The sequence below is a fragment of the Arachis hypogaea genome, chromosome 13 (assembly GCF_003086295.3).
Source record: "Arachis hypogaea cultivar Tifrunner chromosome 13, arahy.Tifrunner.gnm2.J5K5, whole genome shotgun sequence".
Lineage (NCBI taxonomy): Eukaryota > Viridiplantae > Streptophyta > Magnoliopsida > Fabales > Fabaceae > Arachis > Arachis hypogaea.
In genome coordinates, this window is record NC_092048.1 from 698,129 (window position 1) to 714,281 (window position 16,153).

The window sequence follows — 16,153 nt, forward strand, 5'->3', positions numbered from 1 at the left end:
TGTTGCTGATATGTTGGCTTTTTTTTGGTCAAAGATATGTTGGGCTTAAAACAAACGCTACCATCAGTGTATATAACGCTTACATTTGGACTCTTACACAACACTAACACCCATTGACCCTAATGTTGGGCTTCTATCTCCATCACACTCTTCTTTCTTTTCTTTTATTTTTTTATTTTTATTTTTATTTTTTATAGTTAAACCTCGTCTTAAACCTCGTATACGGTTTTTCTCATAGTCGTCAAGGAGTTGCGTGACCGCGCCAGTGTCGTCCCAACATTCGCCTCTAATTTACCGCGAATGTACGGCTACCAACCCCATTATCACCGTGGCGGTGCCGGAAACCGCCCCCGGCAGCCGGCTCCGCAACAGCCTCAGAACGCTGCCGTCGGATTTCAAAACCCTAACCCGTTTCCTCCGTACGGTTCCCACCGTCCGAACACAAACGGTGCTCCGGCATGGCTTGGCATCACTCCCCAGCAGCTGCCCCAAACGCAGAACCCTAACTTCCCAATCCAAAACGCTATCGGCTTCGCACCGCAGTGGCCTCAAGCTCCCAATCCAAAACAGGCCATCATCGAGCAGCTTGACCGCGCCGCCGCCACCGCCTGCCGAGACTTCCTCGCCGCCGGAGAATATGTCTCTGCGTGGAATGTTTCCCAGAAAGCTCTTTTGGCACTCCAGGTTGATTCTTGGAACACTTTGGGCATTAAAATGCAGCAGGTTCCCTCGCTTCACCGACTCATGATCACTGAAGGCAAGGTATATTTTCAGAAAGAAAACAATTAGTTGAGAATTGATAGATTTTTAGTTAAAGGAATTTGATATTAGAAAGTAGGTTTGATTCGAATATTATATTTTTGCCTATAAAAGAATCTGCTACCTTTTTTTTTGTTTGGTTGTGTAGGTGAATGCTTTTGTGCATTGCTTTGTTGGGGTCCGAAGAATCACTTCATTGTATGATTTGAAAATGGCAATATGCAGGAATGAAGGTGTTGCGGAATTTGAAGCACTGGGTTTGGGACCTTTTTTGCGGCAGCCTTTGGTAATGCATTATTTCTCAGTTAGTCCTGAAGCTACTGAAGTGTTTGAGATAACGAGTGGGGAGATAGTAAAGTTTCTAAGTGAGTTTTTAGATGTCTCCGGGAGTAAAGAAATTAAAGCTGAAGAATTTTTGGATTTTATTGCCAAGAAGCAATTGGTCAAATGTAGGGAATGGCTTGGCATTCGGATTCACAACTTGGGGTATGTTCTTGTTCTTTCTTTTTTTTTTTTTCGGAAGGTGGTATGTATAGTGTTAGATGAAGGGGTGGAGTTCATAATGGAGAAATTTATGCATTTATGATTAAATGAACTCACTTCACATAAGTTGCTATATAATGGTTTAATGCTAAGCTGATGGGAACTGCAAAGTTTTCTGCCAAATAAATACTCAGTGGTAATAATTTTGGGTTTTTTCCCTCCCCTTTCTAATAATTGAGTTGTATGCCAATTTGAGTTAAAACAATTTTTCTTTTCCATTGAAATGATTTTAGTTTTCATATTGTTGTTTTGTGGCACTTATAATATCGTGTGTCTGAAGCTTTTGGAGAAAATTCATAATAACCTTGATAAGTGGCTTCATGCTTATGACTTTTTGCACCTCCTTTGACTTGAAGTAGCCTTTTTATGTTTTTATTTGGCTGTACAATATATATTTGTGCCATTTTGTCTTTCTAGCCATATCCTTATTTGATTATCTTAATCCTCTTATATGTGAAGAATCACATTTGTGTGTCTCTATTTCCTATAAATGTAAATTTTAACATATAACTATTAAAAGTTCAAAATATCTATTGGCATTTCAATACAGTGATACTGGTGTTACACCATTCATGCACACCCAATTTCCAATACTTATAAAGGAATGAATAATTGCTTTTATCTTGTCAGGTTATTTGTTACTCTATATCTATTATACACAAGTTTGGGTTTCAGTCATACGTAATTATTCTTTGTTATGACCACAGAATGCATATAGCTGCCATACGGGAAGCTAGGAATTTTGAGGAATCAACACTGGAGAAATGCTTGAAGACTTTAAAAGTGAAAAGGGAGAAGATCAGCAAGCATCCTATTTCTTCCTCTCAGAAGAAACAGTTAGATGAACGTTTTAGTGCCATAGCTCAGCGTGTTGAGTCATTCTCTTCTGTGGAAAAGTCTTTTCGTGGGAAGCATATAAGATTTACTTCATCAAGCTCAGAAGATGAAGACTGCGATTATTCTACAGAGGATGATCAAAATCAAGATAATGACATTATTAAGAGCAGCTGCTCAATTTCAACGTCACAATTTGGAAAAAGTTCAGAACGAGTGAGTACTTGTCCTTACCCATCTGCAACTGAAGAGATGGAACGACTTCGGGTGAGGTGTGATCCACAGGCACAACTGCATCTGGATAGCAGCCAAAAACAGGAACTTGGTGGACCACCTAGGAAAAAACAAAAATCCGAGAATGCAACTTCAAAATCTGCTCCTTCTAAATTGCTTAAGAAAGAAAAAATTGAATCTGATGCAAACCGGATCAAGAATGGTACCACAGCCAAGGTAGCAACTGACACGAGTGAAGATCTTTCAATGGATAATGATTCTTTGCGGATGTTTGTCACAACCTGGAAAGAAGCATGTAGGGAGCACAACGTTGCTGAGGTAGGTATTTTGGGTTAGCTGAAGTTTAATTCCATCAGGTAACAATAACAGCAATGCCATTTCCCACATGACGGGGTTGCTTGGAACAAATGACGTCGTGATATTTAATTCTATCTTTTATTAGATTGAAAAAAAGAATTTTCCTCACTCCTCCCTAGAGGTAGATTACTAGATTCAGATTGTTGTTCTTGTATATGGTATAAAACTTGCCTATTTGAGGAAGAGATTACACATTGATTCAGTGTTTTGAACATATTTCCCCTTTCCTTTCATATTTGCAAGTATTTATTCCCCTTTCTATCTTTGAGCATTGACGTAGCCATTGTTGTGTAGGTTTTGGAGAGGATGCTTCGATTTTATGAAGTAAAACCACGTCGAAGGAACAAGGTCAGAATGATGTTCTCATCATATCCTTTCATCGGGTTACTGAATGCAGCTGTAAGCTTCTTTTCCTTAAATCTATTTATGTAACCTGATATGATTCTATTATGGTTTATTATTACATTTTTTTATGTTGAAATATAATTCAAATTTAGCTTTGACTTATTAATCATATTTTATTGACAAAGACTTATTCCCCTCTGTTATGCACTCTTTGAATATTTGATGAAGTCTTTATTTGTTTTTTATTGGTTTATTTCCCCATCTTTGTCTTAGTGAAATTCTTGTCTTAAACAAATGAGTAAACAGTCACTTTAATGCGCAAAGGATACAGTTGATATAAATTTATTCATCCAAGGAAAGTTGTTAGTTTGGTCCTTCAATAATAAAAATTACCATCAAATTCATCCTTCTGCATATGGACAATAGATTGAGCAACTAAAATGATGGCTTTTGTTAATAGTAATAGTAGAGAGACTGAGTTGATGTGCTAATATGATTGAGGGACAAAAGCAAGGTTATCACTTGGTATTTAAAAGGATTAAATTGATTTATGTTTGTTATATATTTGAAGGAATCAAATAGCTGTTTGTCCAAAAAAATGGTATCATCTATTAAAGTTCTCAGTGTTTGATCTGCAGGTTTCATCTATCAAATCTGGAACATGGAACAGCATCTATGATACCTTACAAGCTATTGGCCATGATGATTTAACTAACTCTTTGACCACGAGTTCTGAATACGAGACCATAGATATTGGACCAAGCCTAGACTATGTACCACTCCCTACAAAGGACAGTGCAAAGAATACACAGAGTGAGTCTGTTTACCTTTAGATCAAGCTTTCAAAATTTTTTTTCTAATTTTATTTTGTTATCCTCTGATATTGGCTTTATTTTCTCTATGTATTCCTTTTGAGAGAATTTCAATTATGCAAGAACTTGCCCAAATATCAAATAACTTTTTGAGTAGGAATTACTTGAATATGTATATGCAGAGTAGGATAAATAAAGCCATCAAGCACAAAAAAAATATGCAAGTTATTATCATTGTTATTATTTCGATTATCATTGTTGTTTTCTTTCTTCACTTTTTGATTAATCATTGAAGTGGATTATTTTATATAAACCATGGGCTATAATTGCCACATTTGCCACACATGTTTCCATGTTAGACTATATGGTAGTGGATGCTAGATGGAAGGTTCTACAGTTGTTTTTTAGTTATTTTAAGCTGATGTCATATACTTTAATTTCTTTTTCCTTCTGTCTCTATCTCTCTTCCCCCCTTTTTTCTTAATCTGTTTTTCTTATTTTTCTCCATTTGATTGAATGGAAATAAATATTACACACAATAGAAAGATTAAAGGGTAGTTAAGGGATTACCTTATGCTTTATTCTCTTAGGTAGTATATGCATAGGGGAGTTTTATACTCCTACAATCTGTATTGTATATTACTTATTCGATGGGAAATTCTCCTAAGATAATGAGTTTTATAATTCAAAATTTTTGATAGGGTTATTTGAGAATTTTCATTTTTTCCTCTCTGAATCACTAAAGGATATCCATGTCATTTGTTACCATATCATCTTTATTTTTCCACTTTGTATGACCAATCCTTGCTACACTTATTCTGAGTTGTTTCGAAATCAACAGGTGTTTCTGATGAAGATGTTATCAGAAAGATTTCAACCTATTTTGACTTCGATAATGAAGTATATAGAAATTGTAACTCACCACTTGAACATGGATTTATGTTGTTGAGGAAGTTTTATAAATGTGAAGATTGGGTGTCTGAGCAATTTGGGGTGAAGAATTTTAATTCTCTTGGCTATGGGGATTTCTTATCATTTGTTGAGAAGTATGTTCACCACCTGCCTCATGAACTACTCAAATTGCTAGTTGGTAGCACATGTGGAAAGTCCTCTTTGGAAGCTTGCATGTCCTCGAATCAGTTGGCCTTTTTGGTATCTCAGGCTCTTAGTGGTTTATGGGATAAAGAAAAGATAACTAAGAAGATGATTTCCATGCTGCTTATCAGACAGTTTCCTTCAGTTAATTTTGATGTGATGGAAAATGGTGCACTTGAGGATTTTCTGGGGTCTATTGGGGAGCAGAAGTCTTCTGTGACTTCAAAATGTGTTCTCTTTTCTGCAGCAATTATTCAAAAGTACCACTTTGAAGACTCATTATGTGATGGAGATAATTTGTGTAAGATCTCCACAGATAACTTGCAGATGATACAGAAAACAAGCTCCGAAACTGTTATAGCAAAAAAGGCAATTGAAGTCTTACTTAAGGCACCTATGTTGTCTGACTTGAGCAAGTGGTCTCACTGGGATTTTGTCTTTGCACCCTTCTTAGGCTCTCTTACATCATGGTTGTTGAATGATGTGAATACCAAGGAATTGTTGTGCTTGGTTACCAAAGATGGAAAGGTGATACGGTTAGATCAGTTGGCTACACTAGACTCATTTCTGGAGGCTGCAGTTCAGGGATCTTCTTTCCAAACAGCTGTGAATTTGCTATCTCTGGTCTCATTAGTTGGTGGAGAAAAATATGCTCCATTGTCACTTTTAAAATGCCATGCTCAGCGTGCGTTCGAAGTCATGTTCAGAAACTCAATTGAAAATATTGAAGTTAGTAATGGCAATGCTCTCCAGTCTGATGGAGCTCTGTGTAAAATGAAAATGTTAAGTGAATTTTCAACTACAAAGATGACAAGTGAGTTCAACAAACAAATGCATAAACTGAGTAGCGTAGTGTCTACTTTGTCAAGATTTACCCTTAAGTGCCTCGGTTTTCTGCCTGCTGAGTTCCATAGTTTTGCTGCTGATGTGTTACTTTCTGGAATGCAATCTGTTTCCAAGGATGCTGCTTCAGCAATTTTATGTGAATGCATCAATATGGAGCAACGTCTCATGCTTCATGAAGTAGGATTTTCTCTGGGTATTACTGAGTGGATTAATGATTATAATTCTCTTATTTCAAATGATGCTTCGGACTTGTCTTGTGCTGGTTCATCATGCATAAAAGATGCTAAGACTGAAAAAAGTACAGGCCTGAAACATGATCAAGCCATTGTCGATAAAACTTCTGTGCCACAAGCAGAAGTGGCTTCTTCACCTCAGGCTGTTGGGTTCAATGAAAGGGGTGAAAATTCTAATGTTCAATCTATTGGTTGCCCCGAAGATGCATTCCAACATGTTGAAGATACTGATGCAGCCTTGGTCATTGAATCAATTAGGCGAGACGAATTTGGTCTAGAGCCTAGCCTTTCTGATGTTGAGAATTGCATGTTGCAGAAGCAGCATGCTCGATTGGGGAGAGCACTGCATTGCCTTTCACAAGAGCTATATTCCCAGGATTCACATTTTATTCTTGAATTGGTAAGGATGCCCATTCAATTTTTTTTTTTTCATTTATTGCTTTGCTTGTGCTTAAAATGAAGTAGGAACGGATGGATATTTAGTGGTTCCCTCTTTCTTCATTTTTTTAGGAGTATGTTAATGTTTGTACTCTATACCCTATTAGACATCATTATTAGATTTTCCTAAGTGATTGAACTTTGGAAGGATGGGACAAATATTTAGATTGTGGTAAATGGAAATGTTTTTTTTTTTTTTTTAAAAAAAAATCATATTTGATTGAATTTTTTGGTTTTCGATTTGATAACATCATGATAAACAATTCTTTGAGAGTTGTGGCAGATTTGATTATAATTATCTTCAACGTTTTTTATTTGAATAGATTATAATTAAATGGTTTAGGGTTTTGCACTATTATGAAGGAATAGATTCCCAACATGAAAAGTTGGTTAGAATTTTGATGAGTCTTTTGGTAGCTTTCTGTTTTAATATTCTTTGTATATCTAATAAACGGTTGTTCCTATTGTTCAGGTTCAAAATGCAGATGATAATACTTATCCAGATAATGTCGAACCAACACTAACATTTATTCTTCAAGATTCTAGGATTGTTATATTGAATAATGAGAGGGGTTTCTCTGCTCAAAATATGAGAGCACTTTGTGATGTTGGAAATTCAACAAAGAAAGGATCTAATGCTGGTTACATAGGGAAGAAAGGCATTGGCTTCAAGTCTGTGTTCCGTGTATGTCAGGAATTTTTCTGAGTTTATCTATCCTTTTGTCATCATAGACCCTTTCCCTAGATAGTTTATTTTGTACTTCAGATAGTGTGCGGTATTAATTTTTGTTGGCTTCACTGTAGGTGACAGATGCTCCAGAGATTCATTCCAATGGTTTTCATGTTAAATTTGACATCAGCGAAGGACAGATTGGTTTTGTTTTACCCACAGTAGTACCTCCTTGTGATACTTGCCTGCTCAGTAGAATGGCATCTACTGATACCGATTCATGTGATGATAAACATTGGAACACATGCATAGTGCTGCCATTGAAGTCTCATCTTCCAGAAGGGAGTGTTGTGAATAGCATTATGACTATGTTTTCAGATATTCATCCTTCATTACTACTATTTCTTCACCGCCTGAAGTGTATCAAGCTAAGAAACTTGCTTAATGATACACTTATTGTTATGAAAAAGGAAATTTCAGAAGATGGTATCATTAAAGTGTCTCATGGGAAAGAGAAAATGGCATGGTTTGTTGTATCTGAGAAGTTGCAGACGAAGTCTTTTCGCTTTGATGTGAAAACAACTGAAATCTCTATGGCATTTACGCTACAGGAATCAGATGATGGATACAGTCCATGTCTAGATCAGCAGCCCGTTTTTGCGTATCTTCCTTTAAGAACATATGGCCTGAAATTTATTCTTCAAGGTGATTTTGTTCTTCCATCATCTAGGGAAGAAGTTGACGGAGATAGTCCATGGAATCAGTGGTTATTGTCAGAGTATCCTAGTTTATTTGTCAGAGCACTGAGAGAGTTTTGCGTGCTTCCCTGTTTTAGGAATGAACCAGGAAAGGGGTTGTCTGCTTTCATGAGTTTTGTCCCTTTAGTTGGGGAAGTGCATGGTTTTTTCTCTAGTCTTCCTCGTCAGATTATTTCTAAACTGCGATTGATGAGTTGTTTACTTGTTGAAGGTGACCACAATCAATGGTCTCCTCCATGCAAGGTATTGAGAGGATGGACAGAGCAGGTGCGCAATCTACTTCCTGATAATATACTTCTTGAACACCTTGGGCTTAGATACTTGGATAAAAATACAGTATTATCTGATACACTAGCAAGGGCACTAGGCATTGAGGAGTTTGGCCCAAACATTCTTATTAGAGTGCTGTCGTCTTTATGTCACACTAAGAGTGGGATGATATCAATGGGTATGAGTTGGTTGGCTTCTTGTCTAAACACACTCTATGTAACAATATTCAATTCATCTGGCTCAATGTCAGCTAATTCTGAAATAAGAGAAGATATTCTTCAATGTCTTCAAAAGCTTCCATTTATTCCACTTTCAGATGGTACATATAGTTCAGTGGATGAAGGCACCATATGGCTGCAGTCCAATACATCAAGCATAAGTTTTAACAGCAAGCATAACCTGGAAGCTTTCCCTAATATATGTGCTAAACTAAGGACTGTAAACCCCACCCTTTTTCCCACCTCTTCTACCGATACTTCAAGCTTGAATGCAACTATCCTGGACAATGTTACACGGTTACTTCAAAGTATTGGTGTTCAACAGTTGTCTGTACATGATGTTGTGAAGCTTCATATTTTACCAGCTTTGTCAGATGAAACAATGGCAAACAAGAACAAAGTTTTGATGGTGGAATATTTATGTTTCTTAATGCTGCACCTAACAACTACCTGTTCAGATTGTGTCATTGAAAAGGAGCATATAATCTCAGTGTTACGGGGTAAATCTTTGTTATTGACAAACTGTGGCTTTAAATGTCCTGCTGAGGTTCCAATTCATTTCTGTGCCGGATTAGGAAATCCTGTCAGTCCAAAAAAGTTGGCTGATTTTGTGAACATGAGGTGGCATGAGATAGACATAAGCTATTTGAAGCACCCAGTTAATGAGTCGTTTTCTTCTGCCTGGATGAAATGGAGGGAATTTTTTGAGAAAATTGGTGTCACAGATTTTGCCCAAGTAGTCCAGGTGGATAAGAGTGTTGCTGATGTATCTGACATCACTTTTAAGCATGCAATGTGGGATAGGGGTTTAATCTCACCTGATTCTAGAGTCATTGATTGGGAATCCCCAGAAATACTGCATTTAGTATCCTTATTGTCTAAAAGTGGCAATCAAGAAAATTGTAAATATCTCTTGGAGGTTCTTGATAGATTATGGGATGCCTGCTATGCTGATAAAACTATAGGTTACTTCTCTAATTCTGACGGAGATAGATGTCCCTTTAAGTCTGCATTTTTGTGCAAGTTATGTGATGTGCAGTGGGTAGCATCATCCATGGATGGTGAGCTTCACCATGCTAAAGATTTATTTTACGATTGTGAATCAGTCCGGATGATCCTTGGAGCCTTTGCACCATATGCTTCCCCAAAGGTAAAATTTTTCCTGCAATTTTGATGCAAGGATGAGTGGGTAATACTAATGAGTTGTGTAATTTGGGAGTTGGGGATTAACTATTAATAGTATATTTTTGCCCTTGTCCTTTTTAACTTCTTTTATTTTGTTTTATTTTTTTAAAAAAATCTTTATCTGGACTATATTTCGTATTCTGGATTTTGATTGTCTTCAGTTTACGTTCCTTGTCCTGGTAGTTGTAGTATTGTCATATTTTTATCTTTGGGATTTCAGCTTTCAATTTATCATTCGAGAAGTTGTAGTGTGTACAGATATTTTCCGGTGGTGTTCTTTTCTAGTTCTCAATCGATGTCTGAACTTGTGTATCCAAGTTTTGAATGATGCGATACTGTTCAGAAAATAGAATATAGGCTTTGGGTCTTGATGTCAGTACGTTTTCTATTTCAGGTGAAAAGTGAAAGATTGGTAAATGATTTAGGGTTCAAGACAAGAGTAACTCTTGGTGACATTTTAGATATTCTTAAAGCTTGGAGAAAAAACTTACCAAATTCTCCATTCAAGGCCAGGTATGCTCCTTTTCATCTTTTGCACACAAATGTAAGTATGTAATAACTTTGACTGTGTGAATGTTCACAATTGTTATCAGTAATGTTCAGTGCTTACCATTCCCTTATGTTAAAAGCTCTTGATTTAATTTCATAACAATTCTCCGAACAGGGTGCATATTAGTTGTCCAAACATTTTTGGGATTGTTACACAGATGTTCACCTCATGTCTGTTCTGAGAAGTTCTGTTTGTCTCAAGTTGTCTGAACTCTTAACTTTTTTATTTTAAAATAGGGGGCTGGTTATACAGTGCTTTGAGTTTTCATGTTTTAATTTCTGTAAGGATTTTGTACATAAAGAATATAGGGCAGAAAAAAGAGTGAACTCTTATAACAAGAAAAACAAATCTTGAACTCTTTGAATTAGTTGTTCATTAACCTGTGTTATTGCTTCTACATCTTTATGTGATGTTTAATACAATTTTGTCTGACTATTAGTTTCTACATATTTTTCCAGCATAAGACAAATGTCCAAATTGTATTCATTCGTTTGGAATGAAATGGTAGCTTCAAAGCAGAAAACCATGGAAGATTTGATGTCTGGACCTTTCATATTTGTCCCCTACTCATCTGTCTCTAGTGATGATGATGTTGTATGTGGAACATTTTTGTATCCAAATGAAGTCTATTGGCATGATTCAACTGGCTCTGTTCAGGAAATGAAGGAGTTCCATCCTCAATGCAGTTCATCTCTTTCCCCTATAAACAAGTCATTGTGCACTATTTACCCTGGCCTTCGTGGATTCTTTGTCGAGGAGTGTGGAGTACAAGAGTCACCTCCTCTACGAAGCTATATTCAAATTTTGCTGCAGTTATCAACTGCCACTTTACCATCACAAGCAGCAGATAAGGTATGTTCTGAGCAATGAAAAATAACAGATTTCTTTTGCAAGAAACCTTTTTAACATCCCCCTTATATGTAGACTTTCCAAGTTTTCCTCAAGTGGGCAGATGGATTAAAATCTGGTTTGCTGAGTCTCGAGGATGTCATATATTTGAAAGATTGTCTTTCCAAACTGGAATTCCCAGTGCTTCCTACTGTGCAAGATAAGTGGGTTTCATTACATCCTTCCTTTGGCCTTGTGTGCTGGTCTGATGATAAGAAGTTGAAAAAAGAATTTAAGCATTCAGATAACATTGACTTTCTGTACTTTGGTGAGCTAACCAAGGATGATAAAGAACAGGTTCAAAATAAAATCTCCAACCTCATGAAAAACTTAGGTATTCCTGCAATCTCAGAGGTATGATTTCTCTTCACTTGAAGGGCTCTTATTTGTGGTAGTTTGTATTTTATAAGTTGTTATATTGACACAAATAAACACTACAAACATGAACATGTTTCTATTTTGTTTCATTCCTAAATTTTGTTTGATATTTTTGTTCTTGATTGTATCGGATTTATATTCTCTGTTGGTAGTTTAAAGTTAGATATTTCATTTTCTATTGCTTGACCAAGAGTTACAAATCATAATGGACATGTGCTTCCACTTTGTTGTCTGAGCATTTAGAATGTGTTCATGCATTAATATGGTAAAAAATGGCCCCTTTGGGTTGCGATTGGCAAGACATTGGATAACTCTTTGGTAACAAAGTACATTATTCAATATGCTAGGGATGAAAAACAAATTTACTAATATACTAAATACAGTTTGTGAAATGACATGGTTTGCTTGGAGAAAGGAATTAAAATGGTTTGGTCATAAATTCACTTTTGTTTCATAACCATATTTTTCAGATTAACTTCTATGGCTAGATTTAATTGGGTCCTAGAAAAGACCTTTCTGGCATAGTATTCCCTAGTTGCGAATTTTAAGAGCCCCAAACTGAAGTTTACATTCAGTCCCAAGATCCCTATAAGAAATGCCTCAATATACAGATCAAATTGATGAAACTCCCCTAAAATTAATGCATTGTTGAAGATAACCAAATTTTCTACCGCAACACCTACTAAAATAAACACTTTGACCACTGATTGGATGCTCATGTGAATTCCATGTCGAGGGCCACATTGTAAATCGATAGTGAAAATCAACCCAACATTTGACATACTTGATTTTCTAATTGAAAGGATCCATTTCCGGTTATATTAAACAAACAAATTATTGGCAGTATAAATCCTCTCTCTGGGAATATCCTAGTTATATTTATGTCCTTGAGACCTTGACATTATCGGTTATACATTAATGCATCATGATTTTTAGTGCAGGTTGTAACTCGTGAAGCAATATATTACGGTCTTGCTGATTGTAGCTTGAAAGAGTCATTGATTAACTGGATCCTGCCATATGCTCAGCGCTACATTCTTAAACTTCACAGTGCTAGATATGCTCAACTCAAGCAGTCCAATTTCGATATTGTGATGCGGCTCAAAATTATTGTTGTCGAGAAGCTTTTTTATAGGAATGTTATAAAGAGTTGTGGCAGTGCATCAACAAATCGAGTTGAATGTAGTTGTCTTCTGCAGGTACGTTGTAAATCCTTTATTTTATGACTGAAGGAATCATAATTTTTTTTGAATGAATATTTGTGATGGAAGCTGAAAACAAAACCTGAAGAATGTGGAAATGTCTGCTTGACTTTCAATATATAAAATTTTAGAAGCTAGGCATAATTTATATTTTCAAGTCATCTTCACAACCTTAATTAATGGATAAGATTCCATTACTGCATTACTAGAAAATTTGATTGAGATAATTGGTGATTTAATTCTTTACATGGACCAAAGCCTACGCCTGGAAATTAACTGCGTGTCACAGCTCAGATATATGCTGCATTTTTATTTTGCTTTTTGAAGTTTTCTCTTCTGAGTTCTGAACCCTACCCTTATATATATGCGTGCGTTTCTTGCAGGAAAACGTCCTGTACACCACCCAAGAATCAGATTATCATTCTTTGTTTATGGAGCTTTCTAGTTTATTATTTGATGGGACTTCTGAATTACATTTTCTCAAATTTCCTTCATATGATAACAACCATGGCAGAATCTGGGTCTTCTAAGGAGCAAATAGAATTTTTTATAGTAAATAGCCAAAAAGTGCATAAACTTCCAGATGAAGAACCTGTTTGGGAACTGTCTTCTGTGTCAACACTGGAAGAGGCAGGCAAGGTGCTTCCCTTGGATCAAGCGCCATCAGTAAATGGACAGCTCTTTACAAGAAGAAAGGCTGGGGTCAACAAAAACTGGCCGCCTGCTGATTGGAAAACTGCACCAGATTTTAATTATGCGCGTGCCAATGGTTTGAAGACACAAGCTCCTGGGATTAACAACTTCACTGAAGCAACAAAGGATGATAATTCTGAAAGCACTACTGATCGACCTGTTTGTGCTGAGCAAGCATCACTTTCTTTTGATTGGACCATTAAAGATGACCAGCCGGCGAATTCGGTGGCATTAATGTTGCATGAGAATAACAACTTAGAAGTTCAATCCTATCATGATTTTGATCCGAGTGCTTTTGCCGTCCATACTGGATCTGATCCTGTTTGCTTAGATGAACCTCTAGATGAAGTTAACACAAATTCATCATCAGTTTTTAGCAGGAGAGATCGACTTCAATATGGCGCATTTGATGCAGTGCAAGCAAAGGCAACAGGCAGATTAGGTGAACTTCTTGCATGCAAATACTTTGTTGAGAAAGTTGGAAAGGATGCTGTAAAGTGGGTCAATGAAGTTAAAGAAACAGGATATCCATATGACATAGTCATCGGGGAGGAGAGCAATATAGAGTACATAGAAGTTAAAGCAACCAGATCCCCAAGAAAAGACTGGTTCAACATAACGACAAACGAATGGCAGTTTGCGTTTGATAAAGGTGAATCCTTTAGCATTGCATTTGTAGCAATAATGGAAAATAATATTGCAAAGGTCACAATATTCAAAAATCCTGTGAAGTTATGCCATATTGGTCAGCTGCAATTGGCTGTCATGATGCCAAGACAACAGAAGCAGTTGCCTCCTAGCTGCCATTCCTAATTTATTATGCTGTTTAGATGGATTTGATCAAGTCAGATTCCCAGTTTCAAGGCCACTCCTTTCTGGAGCCGGCCAGAGGCATGCTTGTTGGGAAGTTTTGTTTTAATTGCTGAGACTTGAGAAGATTAATTATGAACTCAACCATGCAAGATTTGTCACATAAACTTCTTGCACCGGGATCGGGTGCTCTGCATATAACAGTTATCTCGAACTTCCCACATCAAGGGTCCTGGGGCAAATAATGTGGGGACACCTCAACAGCACTGTATCTGTATTTTCTTATTCCAAGATTTTCCAGTTTTAATACAAATCTCTCATTCTTTGGAAAAGGTTCATTTCAGCTATATTGTGTTTGTCTCAAAAGCATGGCTGTCAATAGGTGCTATTTTTATCCTTGATTATCTTTCCATTTGTTAGGCAAGTGCAAGGGTTCATCTTGTTGTGGATGTAAATACTAGATAGTAAATACACGACCTTTTAAATCTTACTTGATTTAGGATCCGAAATTGTTCTCGATCTAGCACGCAGTTGGGGAAATGTAAAACCGCTTGCTTTTGCCATAATAAACGTAGTTATTGTCATGCTCTGGAGTTTTATACTTGTGCGAAAAACTAGAGTGAGACCCTGTCATGCACCGGAAGTTAAATTAATATAGTATATTCTGGAATTATTAATGTAGTATATTCTAATATTGTTTAAAGATTGATTAGATAATATGTAAACTACGGATAAATTTAAAGTGTTTAAATTAAAAATATTTTGCAAAATATTTATTTGATAATTTATGTATAATTTTATATAATTATTAAAGTAAAATATAATACAAATTGCATTATAGTTATTGTTTTAGAAATTTGAAATAATTTATTTTTACAAAAGACATAGATTTCTTATATTAGAATCTACATCTTTATTTGTCGTTTTTATTGTTTGCCAATAATTAAAAAAAATGTTAGAAAAAAAATGAATTAGACTGAAAGCATAAAAAATGCAATATCATGATATATTTGAATGTATCTAGAAAGGAGATGTGTTAATTTTGAACTTGTTTGGAAGAATTTTCAGCAATTGATATGATATATTAAGAAATAAAGTAATAGTAGAAGAGTTGTATGTAATATGTTTTATAAATGACTAAAGTGTATAATAATAAGAGTCTTATACAAATATACAAATAGGTCAAATAATGTGAAATTTGAATATTTGTAAGTGAAATTTTTTGAGTAAATAGTCAAATTAGTTTTGAAAGATTACTCGTTCTTTAAATTGGTCATGTTAGTCTTTTGTCACTTTCTTTGTTGATGATGTCAAAATTTACTAATGTGGCAGGTTAAGTGACTCCATAACACACACCTAGGAGTTTTAATTGACTATCAAGATAATAAATTTATGAAATTAGATCAAATCAAAACCTAATCGAGGAGAGAACTTGAAGTATTAGAATTCCTCAATTTGGAGTTGATTTGATCTAATTTCATAAATTAATCATGTTAATAGTCAATTAGAACTATAGGTGTGTGTTATGATGTTACTTGATGTCCGACATCAACAAATTCTGATGGCGTTAGTAATAGAAGTGACCGAAAGACTAATATGACTAATTTAAAATCTTTAAAATAAATTTGATTAAAAAAATTTTCAAGGACCAATTTGAAGAATGAGTGATCTTTAAATTAATTTAACAATTTGCTCAATTTTTTATCATAATAGTTTTAATATATATTTATTGTATTTAATTAGTAATTTATGTTTTAATTGAATAATAATAATATGTAATTTTTTTTTCCTTAAAGATAATTGGTTGATTTTCATATGTTTAAAAATGCTGATGTGTCATTATTAGAAAAAAAAATAAGATGGTTAAATTTCATAGTACAAAAGGTTGATATTAACTTTTATAAATTGAAAAACAAAGGAAAGAAGATGAAAGTATTCATATAATTTACATTTTATTTGTTAGTTTTTTTAATTTGGACCATCAAGGTCTTCAATATTCTTTTCCCACCTAAGACAAAACCTCCTTTTTTCTTTT

At 35.3% G+C, this 16,153-nt stretch overlaps 1 protein-coding gene across 1 annotated transcript; it reads left to right on the forward strand.

Moving 5' to 3' along the window:
- The first annotated feature begins 198 nt into the window (after window positions 1-198).
- Window positions 199-14,702, forward strand: LOC112736233 (protein NO VEIN-like). The gene is given in 14 exon segments (XM_025785601.3): window positions 199-762; window positions 908-1,245; window positions 2,010-2,688; window positions 3,022-3,126; window positions 3,711-3,885; window positions 4,726-6,458; window positions 6,969-7,181; window positions 7,301-9,562; window positions 9,992-10,110; window positions 10,606-10,999; window positions 11,072-11,389; window positions 12,355-12,612; window positions 12,999-13,091; window positions 13,093-14,702. Coding segments are annotated over 14 exon segments (8,178 nt in total). The 5' UTR covers window positions 199-300; the 3' UTR covers window positions 14,122-14,702.
- The last annotated feature ends 1,451 nt before the right edge of the window (window positions 14,703-16,153 follow it).